The sequence below is a fragment of the Anas platyrhynchos genome, chromosome 7 (genome assembly GCF_047663525.1).
Source record: "Anas platyrhynchos isolate ZD024472 breed Pekin duck chromosome 7, IASCAAS_PekinDuck_T2T, whole genome shotgun sequence".
NCBI classification, from domain to species: domain Eukaryota; kingdom Metazoa; phylum Chordata; class Aves; order Anseriformes; family Anatidae; genus Anas; species Anas platyrhynchos.
This window is the reverse complement of record NC_092593.1, coordinates 11767688-11791642: the sequence shown is the minus strand read 5'-3', so window position 1 is coordinate 11791642 and position 23955 is coordinate 11767688. Positions and strand designations below refer to the sequence as shown.

The 23955-nt window shown below is 41.4% G+C and overlaps 1 protein-coding gene across 8 annotated transcripts in view; it reads right to left on the bottom strand.

The window, feature by feature from the left end:
* Positions 1-1321: 1321 nt before the first annotated feature.
* The window catches only part of THSD7B (thrombospondin type 1 domain containing 7B), a 395835-nt gene continuing 373201 nt past the window's right edge, over positions 1322-23955 (bottom strand). For 6 of the 8 annotated variants that reach the window (XM_072040738.1, XM_072040735.1, XM_072040736.1 and 3 more), the window contains exons 19-29: positions 23083-23224; positions 21607-21722; positions 21353-21470; positions 15337-15482; positions 10380-10539; positions 9873-10046; positions 9694-9789; positions 8537-8634; positions 6723-6915; positions 3808-3895; positions 1322-2536 (exon numbers count right to left, since the gene is read on the bottom strand). In XM_072040738.1, the coding sequence (XP_071896839.1) occupies positions 2455-2536; positions 3808-3895; positions 6723-6915; positions 8537-8634; positions 9694-9789; positions 9873-10046; positions 10380-10539; positions 15337-15482; positions 21353-21470; positions 21607-21722; positions 23083-23224 (1413 nt within the window). In that variant the 3' untranslated portion in view covers positions 1322-2454. Of the gene's footprint in view, positions 2537-3807; positions 3896-6722; positions 6916-8536; positions 8635-9693; positions 9790-9872; positions 10047-10379; positions 10540-12218; positions 13251-15336; positions 15483-21352; positions 21471-21606; positions 21723-23082; positions 23225-23955 lie in introns of those variants that run through there. The other 2 variants (XM_038182346.2, XM_072040740.1) reach the window with 2 other exon arrangements.

The following is a 23955-nucleotide window of genomic DNA, read 5'->3' as shown; positions in this document are numbered from 1 at the left end:
CAGAAGGTGCTGCAGCACGGGCTGCATGAAGGCCACCGAACTGCTGCACAAACTCAGAGCCATGTAGTCGGTGTAAACATGCACATGGAGCTCCTCTTCTCTGCCAGGCAGCTTACTGTTCAGCTGACATCCCCTGCACTGGGCGCTACTGTGGCACAGAAAGTCGTTCAGGTGAAATGCCGGGAAACCAAAATTACAATTTATCTGTATCTTCCATTTGGAAGGATAACATTTTGGACTCTATCACTCCAGTGGATACTGCTCACTCGGGATTAAAAACAGCACGTATTACTGCACACCGATGGTTCTGCAAGTAAAGCAATGCTTTCAGTTCTTGGGCTTGCCCAGGGAAAGAAGAAAGCATCTTGGTTTGGACTGTAATTTACACTGATATTAAGGGCAATGGCCACAGGTTGCAGCTGCCATGGGTTTGTTATTATTACACCAACTTTCCCACTCCAATATATTTTTGAGCAGCTTGCTTAATTGAGTTTATTCCATCACGATTCACAGGATAGCATTCTTCTCACATCATAACCCACGGATAAAATATATTAAGGTCTGGTGGTATTCTTCCTAATAGCATGGGGTTGTCATTCCTTTTGTAACTCTTACTTCCCATACGTAACTCAAAGGTTCGGTGTAGGGCAGTGTTTAAAAAGATTTAGGCCCCCAATATTATTGAGAAACATCGGATCTTACTGTTTATACCATGAACAGCTACATCTCTGTGGTAGAAAGCAGGGCCAGCCAAACATCTTCAACAAGAAACTGGGTTCTCAGCAGCTGAGACAATTTTCCTTCTCAATTTCATCAAGTTTTTTTCTGTGGGAAGAGGAAAGCGTGTTCCTGACCTTGCTTTGCAGACACAGCACCACCACGGCTTGATGCTGCGGGATAAACTCTGGGCAGGTGACATCCTGCCTGACCTGGGGAGGTAAAGCTATCTACAACAGCACTGTGTGTTCATAGTAACCATCCTGTTAAAATTATGAACTTGAATAGCAACAAAACGCCACAGGCACTGCCTTCTGCCCTAGTTAAGCTCTTCTCTTGTGATGAACCACTGTGAAGTAGCTGCACATTGACAAGGGCCGTGTAGGTGCAAGGCTGGTAATAATTCTTTTTTCCCCTTCTAATTATTCAAATAAGAAGTAGCATTGAGCTAAAAATAAGACCAAGCATTCTCCAGATCTGCAATTACTCTCTCAACTTGTACTTGTCTACAGTATTTCTTCAGCTAATCACTACAGCGCAAAACATGCCAGAATTGTTTGAAATCAGAATTCAATCCCAGACACAGTAAAAGACTAATAATGAATGTTGTTTACACACATTTAATTCAACATACCAGAAGCAATATTCTCACTCCCTTTAGCATTTTATTTGCTTATAAATACAAGTCAATACCACAAGATGGCACTTTCTTACTTGCAACACATACTATTATAAACACATACCCTCTCCAAATGTTCCCAGATGTTTACAACATTTAACTTTTCAGTGGTTTTGAAACATTTAAAAAAGCAAGACCTTCTACAAACTGTTTTTGTGTTTGATGTATATTAAATGAGGTCAGGTAATTAAATTCAAAAAAAGAATTTATAAATATTTCAGATAAGAAAATTTAAATACAAAAGCAGAGTTTGTATTAATTAAACTGAATAACAATTTAAACTGGCCATAATGTATCTACATGGTTTTATTTAATTTAAAATACTTTTTAAACAATCAAATCCTCTAGCCATTCATCAAAACACCTATCTACTCAACCTTTTAAAAAATATTTTCAGTTAAGAAACCACCTAGGCTTTTTCTTAGCAATCCTTATTCTGTCCTGTAGGTGGAAATGAAGTGAAATCATATTCCAGACTAGAAAACAGGATAAGAAGGAAGAAACTTTAAAAAACCAGATAACTTCAGATACTCCAACTCATTATTCTTTGTGTTTCTCAAAATACATGATCCAGTTTTAAAGTCTTTGAACGAAATGTAAACACTATAAAACTCATTGTTGAAATATGTGAAGAATAAAGAACCCTGCACTAATATAGTGCATAATGATGCTGTGTCAAACTTGTCATTTACAGTAAATGTCACATTTTCCTCTGGATTGTCATGCCTTTTTGTTGGTGCTTTTTTTTTTTTTTTCCAATACTAATTCCTTTTGATGTCAGTAGACTTTTTTTTTTTTTTTTTTTTTATTCCCATTGCTCAACAGGAAGAGATGCATTTTCCAGTCTCTTCAAAAAAGTTGCACAAGATCCAAGACTTAAATTCTTTTTTTTTCTTTTTTTTTAATAACGAGGTGGCAAAATTTCAAGCTTGCGGTATTTCTGTTCTGCCCGGTATATTACACATAAGGAGATTCCTCAAAAAACTGAGAAGTCTGAGAGTTACAAAAAAGAAAGCATTTAAGGCAGTCAATGTCTACATTTGGATTTCTTTTTTATGTTACATGTCAATGTCTCCATCATAGGCTAAGGTTAGAGGCTTCTGTTGTGGAGGAGTGCTTTGATGCTGCTTGCTTTTTTTGCTGTAAGAAAAATAAAAGTATTTCAGGAGGCGAAAAATGCAAATGGTAATAGAGTGTGAAGCTCAAACATGTCAACAACAAAAACAAACTTCAACAAAAAATTATCTTCCCACACTGGCTATTTTCCTTGGCACCCTATTGAAACAACCTTAATTATTATTGAGAAATACACCTCCTCATTAGCCTTCAAGTGATGGAGAACTATGCAATGCTATTTTAAAATCCCCAGTATGCTCCGCTGTATTATCTCAGAAACAGCAGCTATATAGCTCAAAAATAGGAAGCTACAACTCCAAGGCATCATCCAAACACTGTTACTTAAGCTTTTAGTTGAAGAGAGAATGAGGGAAAGGATGAGACAGCGGGAGAGAATAAAGTGATTTTGGATGAAGTAGAGTAATGTTGCTGTTAGGACATGGTTGAGACTCTCCCTCACAATAAAACCCTCCATCAGAGACGCCCTCGTGCAGACCAGGGCTTCAGCACACCCAGTACCCTGTTTCTAGCAGTGACTGGTAATGGCAGCTTTAGACATTTGGCATGTCTCCTCCTGAGGTGTTCAGTGCCAAAAGCTATTTAGGGATTACCTAAGCTGGGGCGTACATCCAGAAAACCAGAATTAATGCCAAGAGACCCACCCTTCCATGAACTGTTATGCCCTTATGTTATTTCAATTCATTTATCTTTCTGGCACACATAGCTGCTGATAGCAGTAAGCTCACAAGGTAATAATGCACTCTACGAAAAATGAAATCTTTTGTTTATTTTAAGCAGTCACTTCATCAGATGTCTCCTACTTCTTATATTGCAGGATATAAAAATTCCCTAGCCCCCTTTTCTACTCCATTCCTGATTTCATAGATGTCTATTGTATTCCCACGTCAAACACCATTTCCAGCTGAATGACCCTATTCTGTTTGGTGCTTCCTTGAATGGGAGCTGGCTCCTAGATCTAATCAGTCTTCTTGCCCTTTTTCAGTTTTATTAAAGAATACAACAAAAAGCCCTTTCTAATCCCAGCAGAAGTCTGAATATATGGGTTTGTTGATAACCAAAAGTAACTCTTTCCCTGCTTAGCCACCAAACATCTTCATGGTCAGGTCAGTTGGAATTTGCAATTTGGAGAGCTTTAAATTACTCTGAGGTAGGAGCCAAATGAAGGCAGGTCCCTCATCCAACTTCCATTCTTCCTTAACACCTTGAGGATTAAATCTCTGCATTGCTATTTAAATAAAAGAGAACAAGCACAGCACAAAACACGTTGTCCTTACCACATCAGGAAGGATGTAAAAATCAGGAAAGCTATGATGAGGAACCCGCTAGCTGATACTCCATACACCCACATCTTCAGTTTGCCATCTGTTGGAAGATTGGGAAGAAGGACAGGGGAAAAAAAAAGAAAGAATAAAAATCTTTATTCTAAAATACACAAATTCTCAAGATGATAAATAAAGAGAAAACAAACAGCAAAATTAATAGCATCATTGATGGGAAACACGGTAAGGACTGGTTGGGAATAATCCATTAAAAATATGCTTTCCATAGAAAAAAGCATTATTGTAAAAATCAATCTTTTTAAAGACATAATCTTAACTGTGGTAAGGACTTTAGGTTTTCCTCACTGAAAACTGAAGAGGAACTCCTTGTGTCAGTTTTCCAAAGCAGCCTTGTTTCACAGCCTGCCCTCTGGCTGAGCTCCTGCAGCCCCGTGCAGACAACCCGCGCACACGGCACAGCACCACAGCCACCACAGGCAGGCTCCTGCCCACAGAGAGCAGGGCTGGAGGGAGGTAACTGTGATGGACTTACTTGTGAGCCTCCTTGGCTGCTCTGGCAAAGAGCAGCTGAGTGTCAAGCTGACCCAGAAATCAATGCAGGGACACCTAGGGTGTTCAGCCTAAAGAAATGATGTCTGAGAAGGGATGTGGCTTTTCTCTGTAAGTACTTGGAGGTCACCTGGGGTAAACATCAGCAAGCCCTAGCTGAAAAGTGCCTGGAAGGCAAGTGGGAATTTAACTATGAAACTTGTTGCTGTCTCAACTAGAAACGGCCAAGAAACATTCGACAGTCCTGTGAAGGGATTGTCACAGCAAGAACAAGGCATCCCACCAGGTCTGCTATGATGCTCTCATATGCTCTCCATCCCTAACATAAAGGCATTAGACCATGTCAGCCGACAATTTAAACAATGCTATTTAAATTGCCTCTCAACTTGAAAAGTTTCTGTTCTGAACTCTGGCCTCCTAGAGTGTGGTGAAGAAAGGAAAAACACTGCCTGATTTGAAATCAGTTCTGTGCTCTCCTGCGGAGCATTTAAAAGAACAAAAATATCAGCCTAATTAAATCATTATAAAATTTGTGTTCCAAACTGTAACCAGGAAGGAAAATCACAAATTAACTAGAGAAAGGCACATAAAATTTTACTAACAGGTACAAGTCTGTAGACAGGCACAGACGCCAAGGACTATAGCACCAAAGGGTGGTAAATGCCATCCACAGAGGGAGCATTCACCATAGACTTGCTACCAAGAGTGTATCTGGTAGATAACAGTGGTCTGCTAGCACTAATTACTGCAAACCCCAGACCTGTTTTAGGAAAGCAATTACATATTTTGTCAAGAAGCAAGACAAAGGGGAACAACTTGAAGATGCCAGCCTTGAGATGGGGTCTGAAGAGCACATACAGACCAAAGAGGCACCTACAGGATGCTGTGGGGTTGGTGATATGATTAGCACACATGTAGCATATTTACTCCTTTGCCATGTGTTGTTTCTATAACATTTATACCCCCAAATTAAATAACACCATGTTCTGCTGAAGTTCCTTAGCCCCTGTTTGTATCTTTTAGTTCCTGTGGGAGAACAGGCTCACAGATGGTGTGCTGAGGTCAAGCCCACCAGAAGCTTTCAGGGCTGCCGCCTTGAACGCTGATTTAAGGAAGGGAAGATGGCAGCATCCACCTACACCCCTCTCCCTTTTACTAACTCCATGAAGGTAATGGGTGAAGACATGATACCTAAGTAAGACTGCCTATGGAGGGCCATGGATGCTGACAAAATGGCAATTAACCCCAAACCTGTGACTCAAACTGCTGGTGAACTGTGTGGGCTTCTGGATGATGAATCCGATCGAAAACCAGCCAACTTTAAAGGCTCTGGACCAAGCTCTATTAGCTCTGAGACTGTCAACGCAAAGGTTAACTACTGTATGCAAATCAAATATGTAAATGTAACATTCAAAGTGTGAACACATATATCAGACAGAATTATGGCTCCCTGAACCCTGCAACAGAACCTTCCGTTACATATTTTCTAAACTCCCCTGTTCGTTACAAACTAATAGGAAACAAATGCCATGTCAGGCAGCAGAATGCAGGGAAGGCGGCACTGACAGTATTTCTGAACAGGTGGACAACCAATGCATTTCAGTAAAACTTGACACGCCTGATACTTTTGTTTCCCATTTTAAAGTTTCATTTGCTTTTCAGAAATTGATTTTGAATAAATTAATTTTCCAAAATAACAGTCAAAATGGTGAGCAGCTATTATAGCTACAGCACAAGTCCTGAGTACCGGTTGGGTATGGTACATCCAGTTTGCCAGTTCCAGCTGGGAAGCACTTTATGCCAACCAAGCCAAAGATCCACTTAGGACTCCCTGCTTGGGCACAGCAGCTTGCCTGCTTCTGGCTTATTTTGTTTTCTTCACTTCAACATTTAAACCTTCAAACTTTACACTTCCTATCCTGTTTTTTTTTTTTTTTTTTTTTTTTTTTTCATACACTTTTGAAATACAGCAAGAAATAACCAATGTTTTCTTTAATGAAATCTTAAGTACTTTCTGCTCAGAATCTTCTAAAGTGCTCCTGATGCCTTCCCTGGTCCAAACACATTACTTACAGAAATATCATCAGATAAGTGTTCTAAGCATCCTCCCAAATCACATATGAGTATATACTTTTGCAAAATATTATTGCTTCGTTCTCTTTGCTATCTCTCAACATAAGAGATTGTGATTACTCAGTGTAGTCACAAAGGAACAGGAGATGACATGCAAGGTAGAAATTGTGAGGCTGCTCCACCGCTCCCAGACACAATCTCTGATGTTATGAGCTACAAAGCCTGTATCTTTCTTCTACAGAAATGTAGTAAAGAAAATTTATTCCATTCATATTTAAGTTTTTCACCTGGATTAAAAGGTTGAATAGACCATCCTTTGAAAATGTCATGCATTTTTGAGTTGACAGGTTTATTTTTTCCAGCAATGGTCTTAACATCAGCTTTCTTATCTTCTAAACCTGGTACCTTCATGCAGTAATCCAGGAAACCATTTGATCTCATTATTTCTGTATATCCTCGCTCACAACCGCAGACTCCTCTCTAGGTGATAAAAGGGAATTCGATATTAAAATGAATAGTATCCTCCTGAAGAACAGCACAAATTGCAGGTAAACTGTGAAGAAACCACAAGGTACATCCAGCACTTGTAATTAGCAAGTTAACTGCCATCACACCAAAGAAGCTATGAGCTGGTGCTTGCAAACCCATTTCAGCTCAAAAAGCCAAACTACATTGGCAACTGGTTGAAAGAGAGTCAATAATTACAGTATGGAAATATTTTCGTCAGAACAGACTTAATAATAGGTATCTGTGGCTCGATCCAACTCCTCTTATCAATAAAAAGTTAGCACTGACCCTGCTAGGCATACGAAAAGATTAACAAAGCAACAATCCCATTTCAGCCCCAAACCCCCCGTTCCAAGGCATTTCCACCGACACGGGGCTCTCTCTGATAAAACATTGCCTCTTTGGACTAAGCATCTGCTGCCCTGGACCAGTGCAGGCAGTTTCTTCAAAAGGTTTCTTAGAATGTGGTGGTTCACTACACAGATACTCCATTTTCTGGATGTCTACTTTAATGCATTTAAAAATATATATATAATTTTTTTTTAGATTGCCTTTCTTTTCTAAACATCTTATTATTACAATGCCCGTCTGAAGGTCTGTCATGCTCTGTACTACCCAAACAGATACGGGATTTACAGTATCTGTGATAAGAATTTAACACTTGATGTCAGTTTTTATCCCACACCATCCCCAATTGTTGTCAGACACGATCCTGAGCTTTTTTGATCAGAAGGTGAAGGAACTCTCAAGAATTTAAATAGCTAATGAATGCACGTCTGCCCATCGTGTGTATGGCTCTGTAGGCTCTCACAACAACCCTTATAGCTCTATACAATTGCCCATGAGCTTGTTTCCAATGGTAATTCCTCCCACAAGATACTCAGCTGAAGCTGAGAGCTGTGGAGGCTGTATTTAAAATAGAAACATACACCCCAGCTGCACCTGGCTACTTCAAGGGTTCTGGGTTTTGTGCTCTGCCACAGAGCTGACACAGAGAACAAGGAGAAGGCATTTTTGGAAGCTCTCACTGGAGTTCAGTACTACAAGAAGGGATGTTTTAACCTCTGGGCTCACATCTGCTCAGAGGCAAAGAGGAGATGCTTCCTCAAAGATGCAGCAGATGTTGCTGATGCTGAACATTTCAGCAAGTGGGCTCCATTCCAGACCCTGCTTAAATGGTTAGTATGGAGGTGGTGGGATCAGGCTGCTACAGCTTCCTTGCACTCTTGGGGGCCTCCGGTGTCCTTGAAGGAGCAGGAGAGCAAATATGCTTTTATTTTCTCTCTTACATAAGCTTTAAACAGTCCATTTGCTATTTGACAGTAAAATAGCATTCAATAAAAATTAAACCAAGAGGTTCCAAACCCTCCCCACGAAACAAAACCAAAATTACAACACTAATATACACCATCACTCATCTGTGCAGGTTTATGAAGCTTTTCTCTTCAACTGAAATTCCTACAACTTCCTCGAGGTGGTACCATGGGCACACTGAACTATTTCCTAGGTCCTGGCATGCATTTAAGATCCAGAAGATAACTGAATAGATTTTGCGGTGTTAATTCATCAGCCACGTTCTGCAGCAACTACGCACCTGGGTGCAGTAGGAGAAGGGTTTTTTGCACGCTGGGCTGCAACGACGAACTTCAGCAGGTTTGGTCTGAAGAGCACACCCTCCTGGAAAAGAAGTTACTTTCCAAAAAAAGAGTGCTTTCAAGGGTATGTTGTACAATGGTTTTGACTTGGATCACCATAGAGTAAGAAGTGCATGCTTGCTTATTTTATATGGTTAAATAGTACTCTATTGAGCTCATTAGCATAATATCTGTAGGCATCACATTAATTAATTTGCCTTAACAAGGCAGGGAATTATTATCATACCCATCTTGTTAATGGAGAACAGAGACATTCAGATTTAAGCAATTTGCCCCAGGCCACATAGGAAGTTGGGGACAGAATCAGGAATTAGATGCAGATCTTCTGTGTCCTCATTAACGTCTTATCTACATAAAAAGATATAATACACTTAACGCCTTAGCCCATCCTCACTTGGGGAACTCTGCCTCATAGCAATAAAAAAAAGTGTTAATGAGTTCTTAACTACTTGGCAACCTTTGCACATAAAACTTTTGTATATTATCTTAACTAGTCCTTATAAATAGAGCTAGATAAGAACATCTGCATTTTCGTTCCTGCTCTCTCTACTCATTCATCCTCTGCATACTGAGAGAGATCCTGCGGATGTGCGAGCCCTTTGCCTTTGTCAATCTCTCGTGGAGCATCAAAGTGCTGACCATGGATTTCACTTTTCATCCTGTGCAGGCAGAATTTGTAGGTCACAGCACCAGCAGGAATCTCACAGTCTGAGTGATCTGAGATTCCTGTCTATTGAATAGAAGGAGAGTTACAGAAGCTGGGCTCTCTACCATCACATGTGATTTTCTCTTTCTCTCCCCTGTTGCTGGAAAGTTGCACTAACAGCTGTACAAGGCTGCCTAGGCAGACGAGTTACTGTATGTGCATTTGTCTCTTCCTGTGGACAACACAACCGTCGGGGTAACTCATGCAATGACATGTGTGATGGTGACCTGACAGCAGGGCTGGTGAGTTGCCACCTGTCTTTCCCACACGTAAACCTGAACTGAAATTCTAGAGGAATCAGGAAGGAAGGCTGACTGAGTAACTGATACAGAAGAACAACTTGTATGAAGACTTTCCTTTCATAATTGTGCATGGCAATTTGGGGCATACCTGTGACATTTATTCCGTCCGAGCGCTGGCACCACACTGTGCGTACATTGTCTCGCCAAAGGCTGGTTTTCCACAGGTAATTGTAACACTTCCCTCCTGCAACGTCAATACCAGTTAGTCTTCACATTGCAAGAGAATCAGAATAAACTCTCGAGTGAGAGAAACTCTGGCAAGGCTACCTGAGCAAGGCCGTGTCTCCACCACTTGTCCGGAGCAGCTCTCGGGGCTCTCAGGGGACTGACCTACAAATGCCCGGGATCGAGCCTGTCGACCCGTTGTCTCGAAGCTCCTGCCCTCGATGCACGTGAGCTCGCAGGAGCTCCACTCCGACCACTCGGTCAGGTGGCAGTCACCTGCACACAGGAAGAATAAATCACAGGTTTCCCAAAGGAACCAGCCTTAAAGGATTAAGGACAAGCTGCGTACAACAGCTTTAACAGTGAAATAACCTCAGTTTATCACCCAATGGTATGCATTATTCAGATTTTCTGCTTCGCGGGGAATCTCATTTTCTCCAAAAAGAAAGCCTTTTACAGGTGATCTAGAAACAGCAGACTGAGCATTTACGTGATTTGCTGAAGTACGAATTCTGACTGCGGCAGCTGCCAGTACTCAGCTATGCAAGCCTCTCCGTCTCAGAAAGCTATTGCAGACAGCAGCGTCCTGTGACTTTCAAAAGTCTTTACCTGGGCAAGGCACGGAGCATGGTAACTGCAGCACGGTCTCTTTCAAAGGCAGCTCGGCACATAATGCATTTTCCACTGGTTTGGCTGTAGCAGAAGCAGATGCGTCATGCACTACACAGGTGAGGTTGCGCACTTGCAATCCATCTCCACACTGTCCACCCTAGGAAATGACAGAGGGGAACAGAGACACACATTGCTGGCGTTAGCAGATGGCAGAAGAAATACACTTGATTCCACCTGTAAATAAAGACTTCAAAGATATAAATCCAGTTTCTGGACTGCAATAGTATCCCCAGTTACAGGAAGACAGGTGGAGATCTCCTTTGTAAGAAACTCTGCAGAAGCTCAGAGGCAGAGAGCCACATGGAAAAATGTGTATAACCAGAGAGGAGAGAAGAGCACACAAGTCCTTTCCTTTCCATGTCACGGAAGTCCAGGAAGAAAGGAGTCACCAAGCAGATGGGGCAGAGATCAGGCAGGCCCTTTTCCTGCTGCAACAGCGAAAAATAGCAAATGTGAAGAGCACGGCTTCAGGAGAGCTGGTCCCTTCCCACGTGACAAAGCCTTGAATCTCCTGGGGGAAGAGGTGGGTACTATAAAAGATTGAAAAGGAGTGTTTTGGCTTCTCTAAAGCAGCCAAGGGCAGAGCCTGCCCATAAGCAATGGACATTTCCCTTCACCTCCTTTGACGACACAGCCCAGTATGAGCAATTAAATGCTTTAAACTCTGCAACAGCACAAATCCTTCAGTGTCTTCAATTAGGCTGCGAGGATTAATGTGCACTAGGATGTTTGTGTAACTTCTTAATTGTACAGGGAGTTTCCGGTTCTGAGGTGGAGACATCGCCAGCCTTACTGAAATGCCATCTGAAGCCAGCCCCAGTTTGTTAGCATTGAATCCGGTTTGAACAAGCGTTAGGTGGCTCCATCCAAGCCACTCCACACTCTTCAGTCCGGTTCTGAAACACTCAGTAAAACACCAAACCACTTGCTGAAGACTTCCTCTACCAGAAAATCAATGTTGTTTGGTTAACCCAGCGATGAAGATGCTGTGAGAAATGATGCCCTGAGGCTCTTTCTAGAGGGTGGAATTGTTTCATTTTCTTCTGAAAAACAGAGCTGTGTTGATGTTTGAGGCACATACATTAAACCTGTGCGATGCTTTATGAACGTGCATCTTAAGCCTTATGGAAATAGCACTTCACAAAATTCAGTAAATAAAGCTCAGGAAAAAGGATGAAACATTGCTTTTATACAACCAAGGGAAACACTACTTTGAATCACTTGGCAGTAGATTCTTTTAAAGTAATGGACTTCATCTGCAGAACAGAATGGCTCCTACCAAGTCCATTTATTCAGCAGCATGTTTGATAGCAAGAATCTCAAGAATGGCTCTCCTGTAAACATCTGGCACCATTTTCATTTTCTCCATACCTTTTCTGTTGCTGGCGCACGGTGATATAGAAATAGAAGCGTAACTAGTTGGGTTTAGAGCAGTTGCTAATCAAAAGCATCTTAGAGAAATATTAGTGTAGATTTACCATATGCAGCCAGATTTCAAGTTTTTAACACCATGTTTCATTTTAGTCAGTATGCAACTTACTGTTCTAAATTACTGTTTCACCCCTGAAACCTCTATAGCGGCCTGAGATTAATGGTGTGTGAATAACTCATGCGGCTGTCAATTGGGTTAGAGTTCTCAGAAATTGCTGGTGGAAACAGAATACAATGTGGAGAAAATTCCCTGGGGAAATGGGCACTAATCAAACTGCAGTCCATTCGCAGCTCAACGAAGTAGCTCAAGGAATGGCTGAGGATTATTGAAAAGGACAAAAAAAATGTGAAGATACTTGTTCTTTTACAAACAGTACATAAATATATAAGTATTTGGATAGATATAAATGCATGAATAGTTATGTAAATACAGACACGAATATAAAGAATAGATTAAAAGAATACATTTTTGGTAATCTCCGTTATAAAAGTTAGCATGCCTCAAAGCAACATTCTTCATCCTTCTATCACGAAATATTGGCAATATATTCATATTTCCAATATTTAGAATAAATAAATAAATATAAATAATGGACTCTCAAACAAATCCAAAAATAAACGTTAGCTTTTTAACAGTGTTTTCTACTTTCTTGCTTTCATTCAAGAAAGACCTGAAATGCATTTTTACAATGAATTGAATGCATTTAAAAGATACTATGTCATCCTGTCATTTACAGAGGAAAATGACACAGGGCTTTCTTGATATATTTGGCAAGGTCATAAGCAATGCAGGAGCAATGCATTAACTTTCTTATCATCCTAAAAATTATTCATGTCCCCAAAATTATACATTTGAAGACCTAATTAATAGGTGTGGAATCAGTGGAAATTTGCTGCAGAAATGGCACAATGAGGATTCGGTGAGTAGCTGCTAATCAGAGGAGCATTGCCAAGGAGATGATCAAATATTCAAAACACTGGGGATCAAATCTGTATTGTAAGTGCTCTTCCTTGGGAGGTGTGATGATCTGAGGTTTGCACAGATTTAGCCTCTGCCTTTTGAGTCACAAGCTCCTTGCAGGAAATATGCAGGGACTTAACTTCCAGAGGGTCCAGGTCCATTTGAATTCCAGAGGTCCAGGGATTTGACTTCCATGGTTTCATGGTCTGTTTGGCTGCACAAATTTCTATTTTGACCCTTTGGATGATTCAGAAAAGCCCCTCGGTTCCCTAAATACAGTCTGGAGGTAGGGCCCCTCCAGAAGCAGCTGCACAGAGCCTCTACGTCTCAGTCCTTCACCCCAGGAAGGGTTCTTAGTCTTCTTATGAATGTTAGGCAGATAGTCCTTGATAATGTCTAGCTGCTTGGCTGATATCCTGTTAATGGAAAAATTGTGAACTCTGTCATTCACTGCTAATTTTTACTTTCTTATTTTTTATTTTTTTTTCACTAATCAGTGTAAAACACTTCAACTCCAATGAGAAAATGATTAATGTAAAGCAACCCTTTAAGATTAGGTGTTTTGACCATTTTCCAGGTTCTGCACCCCTTTGAATGCAGCAGAAATGCCCAGGTCTGCTGGAGGGGTGCCTATGACATGTGCCTGTGACATGTGCCTGGAGAGCAGTGTGCTGATTTACATACTGTGAAAACCAGCAGTACTTAGCAGGCTCTGCTCCTAAACATTCACACACCTTTAATTATTCACATGAAGTCAATTTAACAGTCCTTCTACAATTAAGAAATGCAGTCTCAGTTATCTCATAATACAAGGAAGAAATGTTTTAGCTTTATAATTAATTGTCCTGTTTATATTACCCCAGGAAGACTTTTTCACAATATGCATTTTGGCCTTACCATATGATGTATTTACCGTCTTCAATAAAGCATTCTTGAAAACGTGACTTCTAAAAGCTTTCTCTAGAAAGTACACTTAAGCTTCTTTTCCAGAAAAGTACAGGAATAAATCACCTTGTATTTATGAACTACATTTAATTCCAAAGAACCTCATTAAAGAGAGCTGAACGTGAAAAAAAAGGTCTCCTCTCCAAAACAAAGCAAAGGGGTGAGAAACTACAACACAGTAATTTAAGAAGAGAAGCGGACTCTATCTCACTGCAAGCACAGGATGATATCTAGCTTAGAGAAGGCCATGATTACTTGCTTTGAGTTGAAATTTAGCTGGGTTCTGAATGTGCACATTTTTAATTTCCGTGATGTGTTATTTTTCTGGAATATGCTAGGGCATTAATTCAGCTTCCCTACTAATTCTTTTATCAGCTATGTTAGCTCCTATCCTTGAAAGTCTTGTCCCTAATGTTTAGCAGAATTTGCTTACCTTTGCTGGGCAAAATATCAGCTGAGGATGTTATACATAACTAAATACTGTGTGCAGCATACACAAAAAACATATTCACATCCTTACTTAGCTGGAATGAGTTGTTGTTTAGCACAGGAACCAAGAAGAAAGGTGACCCTAATATATATTTCCTGTTCTGTGATCTTGGGCTGTCCAAAGGCTGTAAACACTCCACATTTCATTTACAAAATGCTGGGGAAATTCCAGGTATCTATTCTGCTGCCTGCAGCATTTGCTACAGGTCCATCGACTGCACCCAGACATCGAGCAGACATAGAGGGCAGATCAGAAAACACAAGGGATGTGTCTTCACTTCCATTACTGCCTTCAATTTCCTCTGTTTGACAGTCTGGAGAAGCAGCCACAGACCTGTGCAGTGGTCCTGTGCCCCAGGATGAGGCAGGGCGATTCTTCTCCCACCTGCACCTCAGCTAGGATGGCTCTCAGCAGCCCAAGCGGGCTCCATTATGTCTGGGAAGCTGCAACATGGAAGATTCATCTCTGCTTAATCTGGGTTACCAATTTAGCAGGTTTAATATGGGTAATGTGATCTAATAGCTAAGGAGAAAAGAAAAAGTGTAGGGGGAAAAAAATCAATTCAAGCCGGATGCAAGTCAATGTCTGGGAGAGAATGACAACCGTGGTGCGGAGTGTGCGGGGAGCTGAATCCTGCCATTCCCAGGTTGCTACAAAGAAAGTCACACTGCGGGGAAAGTAAACGCCAGCATTTCATACAGCAGCACTAGTGCACTGAAGACCTTGCAGAGAAAGGCCTGCTATATGGTACTTAAAATAAAAGATAAAATAGATGAAGCTCTGGAAACCAGGCATATCTATTTTCTCGTTAGAGTTACTTTATATAATTAAATTATAGGTCACCATGACTATGCTTGCTCAAGCACATTCACCACACAAATCTCCTTTAGTACCTCTATAAGCTCACAGTGCTTGAACCTGTCCCGCCGTAAATCACTGCTGACGGCCGGGAGATCACGTGTGCAGGTTTACATTGCTGAACTTCCCAGCCTTCACACGCCTCTTAAACCTAAATCAACCTCGCCGCCCCATCCTCATTTCGGCGGCAGCAGGAACGCAAGCCCTACCTGGAGTCTGCAGGGCGACCAGGGGCCGAGATGCCAGCTGTAGCAGGGCTTCACCGGGCAGCTTCTGTGCTGGGTGAGCTGTGCCGGGCAGGGCCTGCCCTCGCCTTCAGCCTGCAGGAGCACCGCACGCCCGCGCACCATCTGGCCTGGCGGGGAGAGAGACACGGCACGGTGAGAGACAACCACGGGAAGGAGCAGAGGCAGATTTGGGGGCGAGAAGGGGGTTCTCGTTATTACAGACTCATTTTCCACCCATAAACACAAAGCTCTTTTTTAAAACCCACACAAAACGATTATTCAGGAAGCCTATTTAGATGATACGGCTGCAATTGCCAAGTCTTCTGCTCCGTGATGCAGCCACTGATATTTCTGATATTTCTATTTTGTATGTTTTCCAAAGACGTTATTTGTTTACACAACACATTTAAATATTTGACTAAATCCTGATTATTAAATATGGCCAGAAAATAATTCCTATGGAATCATCATTTCTAACATCATCCATTCAATATGTTTCCGGAGATTTTTAACAAATGAAATTTCCTTTTTATGACCAATTATGTGCCTCTAATTTGAAAACTGCAAACACTCTAATGGCTATTACCATCCATAACCACTTCTGCCATTTCCATTAAAATCCTATTTATTATTGGTGAAAACTTCTTCAGCTACTGAATGGAAAAAGCAATTATGTTACTACTTTTGAAATAATAAAACTGAATACATTCATTAAAGTTACAGCAATTCCATTTCCTTCTCCTTTGCTGTCCATTTACGTCCAGGAATGTTTTCACTCAAAATGATTCAATTAGAATCCGGGCTCCAATTAAAACGAAAAGTGAAAAGAGCCGTTACGCAATGCAATGCATGAGATTGTGCTACGGATAAAATTTCTGCCTCACCTTTCAGTAGACAGGGATTTGAGAGGCAGTTAAAAAAAGGAGAAAGGACTCGGTAATAAGAGCACACACATGCAACGAGACAGATGCAGGCCGTAATTGCTAACTCCCTGAGAAGGAAAGGGAGGAGGTTTGGTGAGGAAGCGCTCCGCTTGTATGGCAGTCATTTAGCTGCAATCTGGAGTACAGGTGAGTCTGTGCTGGAAGCAAACACCCCTGCAACGCGGGGATGCCGTGATAGTCAGCCAGAGCCTGCTCGCAGCGATTTATGGACGCGTTCTTTAATTAACTGTGCTGCAGCTGTGCTTAGGGTATGCTTCTAATAGCAGCCATCGTGAATGTCTACAGAGCAGGGCTTCCCACAAAATTTTAGGAACTAAAAATTAAAAGCTAAATCCCCTGAAAAATGTAGTGACATATCTTAGCAAGCTCTCTTACCTTTACAGTGCTCTTCCCCTGTTCTGACCCATTGAATTCCATTTTTAAACCCATTTAAACCAATTTTAAAACCTTTTCCTTTTCCAGGTCTAATCCTCTGGACCAGGGGAGTTTGTAACAGAAGTGATGATAAAAGCTCTTATCCACATGGCTGTGCATTCAGCCGTCACAGAATCAGATACATTAGGAGGTGGAAAAATCCTACCAGCTGAGAGGAAAGGGAACGTAAAAACTCCTGTGGTGCACCAGGCGCCAGAGCCGGGAGGAAAGCTCCCGGTCCTCTGCTGGTGCTTGGGGTGTATTAACGTGGAGGGGGGCTGCAGCTGCCTCCGGGCCACACAGTGCCAAAATGCATCATGTCACGGCACCCTGAGGGAGAGCAGGTGGCTTATAACTGGCCTTTGATAAATCTGCATTGGACTGAATTTGTCCGATTTGTCTCGTTTCTTGAAGTGACCCCCGAGAGGTGGGGCAGAACTGCAACGCTCCCTCTGCTTGCACTGAGGTTTGGGCAATGTGCTCCAAAAGGCTAAAGGAGGCAAACTGGAGACAGTCCAGAGGAAGGCAACACACGTACCAAGGTATTTGGAAAACAGAAGAATCAGAGAAGACTAAGGGAAGTGATTTTGCTTACCCCAGAATGGGAACCAGCCCCTGGCATGTAAAAGGTTGCTGCAGCCTGCAGCAATTTGCAGTTTGTAAAAATTAGGCCAGTTGTTAGGATATAGCTTTGTGAATTCTGGAGACTGGTTAGTGATGGAAAGGGCTCTTTGGGAGAGCATGGGAAGCCTGTGGATGCAGGGGTCTGGGGAAACAGGGCAGGGGGTGCCCTGGGACAGCAGCTCAGTGCTGAGCCCCTGCAGGCACCGGCTCTGAAATGGCAGCGGCAGAAATGGAGCGCTCTGAGGTTTAAAAGATCTGATCTCCTTAGGAGGGGCTGGAAACCCTGAAGTATTCATCAAGCTACTTTAATTCAACACATAATTTCCTTTTATACTCTCTGCTTAACAACTTTCTAACAAAACATAAATGGGAAGATCAATGAAGAAAACCCATGATTTTCTTTTTAAGAGGAACTAACAACCATTCTGTTTCTATTTACATTTTATTTTCCTACAGTCGGTTATCCAAACCTTTTAAATTTACTCCATTCACAGTGGTCAGCTGCCGTCTGACTTGTTTCTCTCTCCACCACTTTCTTTCTCTACTGTGAATAAATCATTAAATAAATAAATTTTGTCTAAGAAATTTTGTTGAAATCTCCCTTGGGCACAATCACTGCAGTGAATTTCTTAAAGCTCTATTGCTTTTTTTTCCTCACTCCATAAACATTATCTAGGTGCTCCATTGCCGCTCAAGTAGCAGAAAAACTCCACCTGTCTTTACTTTCTAAATACCTTATTTTTTACTGCCTATGGAGAAAGAAATCTCACTGCATCTGAAATTCATTTGCTTTTAACGCAAACTCTGGTATAGACAAAGTAATCCTAGTTATTTCTTAAATCTCCCAGTTAAATTTACCTTAATTTTCCAATGAATTAGCCACACGTTTGTTTCCTCTGCTGTGCAGCATTAAATTATATGAAAATTAAGACAAAATGTGTGCTGAAAATTGGAAATAACTGGTATTAACTTGGGGATATTTACACGGCAGTGTGTTCAACACTGGGTAACTCACGTAAACCCCAAAATTTTTCAGATGAGGTCATTTTTTATAAGTGATGAGGTACAGGTTTAGCTGTTTGTATACTATTTAGCATATCTGTTGGACAACTTGAGAGAAATCATCCAGGACAAGAAAACATTTACTTAGAAAAATAAAACAGCCTTGTGCATTTATTTGCCTCAACAAAGGAAAAACAGCGTGCTGGGAATTACCTTTCTCCAGTCTTTATCCATGATCTTTTCCAATAACTTTGCTTCAGGCCTTGGGAACATCATGCATTAACACAGTACCATACATCTTTCCCTAACTGCACAGCAACTGCTATGAGGACCCCTGATATATAACACAACACCAGCATAAAGCCCAAGCCAGCACCCAGAGCAGATGCTGCCCAGAACCACAGCTGCAAGAGGCAAATATCTGTTACACATCTCCGCAGGCTCATCACAGGCAGGCAGGAGAGATCTACTTTACTCATCATCATTTATAAAAATCAATATATTCGCCTTTGGCTGCTGTATACCAGAACCATACGAGATGTCAGTGCCACGTACACAGCAGCACAGGATCATGTTTAAATGCATTGTTCCGTAAAACAAAACCTGAGCAAGAAAAAGGTACTATCCATTAAAATACATCACAGCAAATTAAGTTACTGGAAGAGACGGACAAAATAAAAATGTTAGCGATGTTGCTTAAGAAACACATGAAAGCATACGTCCAGTGACACTAAATTTTGATCTGAATGATATTTAAATTATGTTTCCCTTTGAAGTCATTTATGGTACTTCAACAGGCCCTTCACATGCTCTCCAAGAAAAGCCAGAAAAGCAGAATATTATTTGGAGCAAATGAGGAAAAGAGTGCAGGTAGTAACAGCACATGCAGCTGATTTGCTGTGAATTATTTCTAAGAAGTGTGCATTTAAGTCCTACATTTTAGCTTTATCAAAAAGCAGGCAATTATTTATTTGGCAAAGGGAAGCAGAATCAGTGTTTATTACAGCCTATTCCCACGGCTCGTTTATTGTCGTCCTTTGGTTTTCTGTGTCTAATTTGAGGTTTAATCCTATTCTCACAAATGCCAATGAGAAACTCATGGTGATTTTGAAGGTTTTGCTGTGTGGGAACATTCAGGTAGGAAACTCACACAATATTCATCTGTGAAGTACCGCCTGTAGGTGAGTATGCAATTAATGTCTTCTCTATTATTACTATCATTAAGTAGTACCCAATTGGAACATAACGAAGAAGCTAACAGGAAAGTGTCTCAGTTTTTACTGTTGGAACCACACAAAGGCCACAGCTGCAGAATTGGTGCTCAGGTGTCTCCATCACGTGTGATTGATATCAATGTTTAAAGCTGATTTCACAGATGCTTATCTTCTGTAGGTTCACAGAAGAATTATCTCAAGCTTTTGAGTTGTTATCTACAGTCCAATCTGTACTAGCCAGTTCTCTAGCTAGCTATATAACAGACTTTTGTTCTTTGTGGACCAGAAGTGTTTGCACTTGACCCTGTGGTTTAATTATCTTTAATGTGGTTTGACACCTACAGTAAGGACACTTACAGGAAGAGCAGAGGTCCACTTCTGCAGGGCACTGGTATTTTCAGTTGGATCAGGTCTCTGCAGAAGCCCAGCTCTGATTATGGCATGAAGAAAGTATTTGCTCCTTAAATGCACTAGGAATCATCAGGTTTTAAACAATCTTCGGGATCTGGATAAGTATTTCAGGATCAGGAATATGAGGCATACCTCTACTTGAGTAGTAGCACATCCCTCGCAGACTATGTAATGCGAGTGCTCAGGATAAAAAGACCTTCAGGTCTTTTTCATCACAGGATGAGCTGCTCTGTTAATCATGCTAAAAACCACAAACAAGTTTTTGCACATGTAGCCCTGTTTATTTTACTAAGTGATTGAACACTCAAAAAAAAAATTTAAGTTCATTCAGCAACGTGAGAATTAACACTCTAGAATTGATTTTGAAAAAAAAATGGAATAATAGTATTCTTAGTGTGTTGTTGTTAAAACACTATCTATGAATTTTTCATTTATGTTGACAGAGTACTACTTCATGAAAGGGTTAAAAATTCAGTAAAGAAAGAACACCACTAATCCAAATATTAAGCTTCCCCTGTAACATGCTTTGATCTCTGAAATCCATCTGAAGGGATCACTTTATGGAAGTTAAGAACTTTTTTTTTTTTTGACCTTAAGTGAACTCGATTCAAATACACATTATGGCTCCTGAGTCTTGAAGCCATTACCTGTATGTGTGATGTGATGCACATTACAAGCTTGGGAAATAATGTAATGAACCTATTTTGAATATAATCTTCACTGCATTTCCTCATGATAACACTGACAATTTTCTTTTAATCATATAGCAGTAAGAAAGGCCTTAATTCTTTTACTTTTTATACGTAGGTAAGCATTATGAGCTACAGAAAACCATGCTGAAGTTACCGGAGTAATAAAAATACCGAGGAAGCTGTGGTTACAGGATGGAAGCAGAGGCAAACACTAAACCATGAACCATATTCTTCCATTTTTTTTCTTCAATCTAATATAGTTATGTTCCTAAAAGTAACTTTATCAAAGGATTTTTATTTACTTACTTATCTATTTATCAAGAAACCTGCAACTCCCTTGCATTTCTGATTCTCTGAGCACTCCCTGTGTTAACAGGGGTTAACATTTCCTATGACTGAAAAACGTTTCCTATGACTGAATTCTGAGAGTTTAAATTAATTATTAAATAATCCTTTGGGTATCTATCCACTTGTTCCCTAAATTGTGTTATTCACTTTGGAGTACTGTGAAAAGAGCCTGCTTTGTCTCCAAAACTCAGCACCTCAGGAACTTTACCACATCCAAGTCTGAAGGGCTCAGTGTGAACCGGAGTGCCTGGTCTCAGTGCAGGGCTGGTGTAAGCAGGGCTGGGGGTGCCATCCAAGCTGAATTTTGTGGTGTGGGGTGAATAGGGCAGGAGGGTAGGTGTGGACTCACCGCCAGCACCACACGTCTGGGAGCACTGCGACCAGGCTGACCACGCTGAGAGCCGGCAGTCCACCACGCATCCCACCAGGCACTCGCTGCTCATCTCCCCGGGCTTCTCCAGGTGACGCTGTTGGTGAGCAACAAAACGCACACGTTAAGCCTTAAGGAGTCACAGGGCGACATTGTGCCGTGTTGGGCATAAAATTAAGAAAATTAAATTAATCTTTGCCCATTTCCCCGTGGCATGTGGCCTTGCTCTTCACCTGCTGGCAGTGCCGCGCACTGACCGTCCGCCCATCACTGCGCACACAGCTCAGGAGCCGCTTCCTTACTCCTCGCCCGCACGTTGCGTTCTCGCTGAGCTGGCACGTGCTCCAGTCTGTGGGCACAAGACAAAGGACTCAGCATGGCAGGGCACTGCTACAACTCACTTTTTACCTCTCTGAACTCAGCATGCGAGTTGTCTTTTCCCAGTCCTTGGCTTCACTGCGTTAGCTCGTATCAAATCCAAGAAGAAAACCCACAAAAGAAAGTTGCTCTTAAATAAGAGCAGGTCTCCAATGAGAACTTTGTTGCTTCGTGCTTAGATATCCTTCAACAAAACTGGTACATCAGAGGGCACGGAACACTGTTAAATGCTGATAAAGTGTGTCAATGAAACCCAGCTGGTGCATTTACAGAGCTGTATTGTCTGAAGCAAAAATTCACTTTGATAGCTGTGGAAGTTTCTGACAAGCAACTATAATTTCACCTATTTCTTGTCTCAGAGCAAAATATTTCCATTATTTGAATGAGCTCTAATACTCATGAACTAAAAACAGCATTACTAGTAGAAGAAAATTCTGGCCAGAATACAAGTAAGCTAAAACAAGCCATAAAGTACCGTTTAAAATAAGCAGAAACCAACACAAGCAACTACAATTTCCATACACCAATAACAAATCGGGAGCATACAAGAGAAAAACCTATTACTTTGTGTTTTCCTCCTTTCATAAACATGAACACACAGCTGATCTTCATTTCTGAAATATGATCATAAAAAATATGACCATCATCATCATCATGCTGTCTGTACTTCTAGGGATTTCTTTCAAACAGGCTTGGTTTATACTCCATATTGCATTTTCTCCATCTCTGTTCTCCCTTCCCATCAGCCTGAAAATTCACCTCAGATCTCCTTTTAGGATTTTTCTCAATTATCTGAGCTAGTTAAAACGGAAGAACTTCTTCTTTCTCTTTGCTAGTTCATGTGTGACAGATTTATCTACTTCCAACTAAGGTCCTAAACAATGTATTTTGTTCTCAGTGTCCTGTGCCCACCCATACAACCTCTTTTGCCTTCAGATCAGACTGATTTTGGTATTATTGCCTTCACTGGAATTACATGGATGTTACATCCTCTTCACCCAGCAAAAACAAGACATCCCATTTACTAGTTTTATTTCCAGCATGCCTGAAGTGTTAACTCAACTACTAAAATAATGCGTTTACCCATTGACCTGTAAAAATGTACATATGTAATTAACGTTAGTGAAATTCATGATGTTAACAAGTAATTCTTGTAATGCCAAGGCTTTAACCAACACAACAAGCAAACATAACTAAAAACACAACTGGAGAAAGTCTTTAAGGAGCTGGGTTTTTTATGCAAAGACACTTAGAAAAGCAGAACATCAGCTTAATGTGCCTTGTAATTGGTGTCCCTTCCTGCAGAGAAGAAATTGGAAAATTATACCTACCTGTTAGATTGTATTGATATTGGAAGCAATTTTGGTTAAGAATACAAGGCTTCACTTGTGAATCTTCAGGGCAGGGCTTGGTATTGACAGAAGACCTCAGCACTTGTCGAGTTCGGGTTTGCACAACATTTGGATCACACACCTGTAGACAAAAGGGATGGACAGTGCAAGAGACCCTGGTAAATCACACAGACACTGACTGCTGGGGCCGCCACATGCAATCCCATGGCTACACTGAGTACAAGATAACCATGCTGACAGCAAGATGGGGTGACTTTTCAAAGCCTCCGATACCATATGCCAATGTCAGGCTGCCTATAATCCAGGATTTGCGTGCTCACATTTTAACATGAGTATGAGCCAACGAAGGCCTGTTTTCAGTTGTTCTGGTGCATCACAAACCCTGCAAATGTTTGTTTTTACCAGCCCTCCAACCTTATTTTTGCTCTCCATTTTGGTTGCAGACTTAGCATGGCGACCGATTGCTTCCAGCCTCACAAGAAATATCCCCTTCACACAGAGGATATCCCCTTCATGCAGAGGACAGCACCCAGTCATCCACAAATCCCCTCCTCCAGGCTCCTGCTTGCCCCCCGCAACACGAGAGACCTCTTTGAAGGCACATGGAGGCACCACCCAGCTCTGCCTTTGCATTTTAAAAGTTTTTCCCTTAGTTTACTTAATCTGGAGATGTAACATAAGCATTGTCTGGGACACGGGGAGCACCGTGTCCCCAGCCTGGCTGTCACGTCCCTGTCTCATGCTGACGAGAGCAGCTTGCCTCGGGAGGATGGAGTCACAGTGCTGCAGATTAAATGCCTGTGGCACTGAGCAAGGCTAATTGGTGGAGAGGAGCACTACAGACAGCTGTTT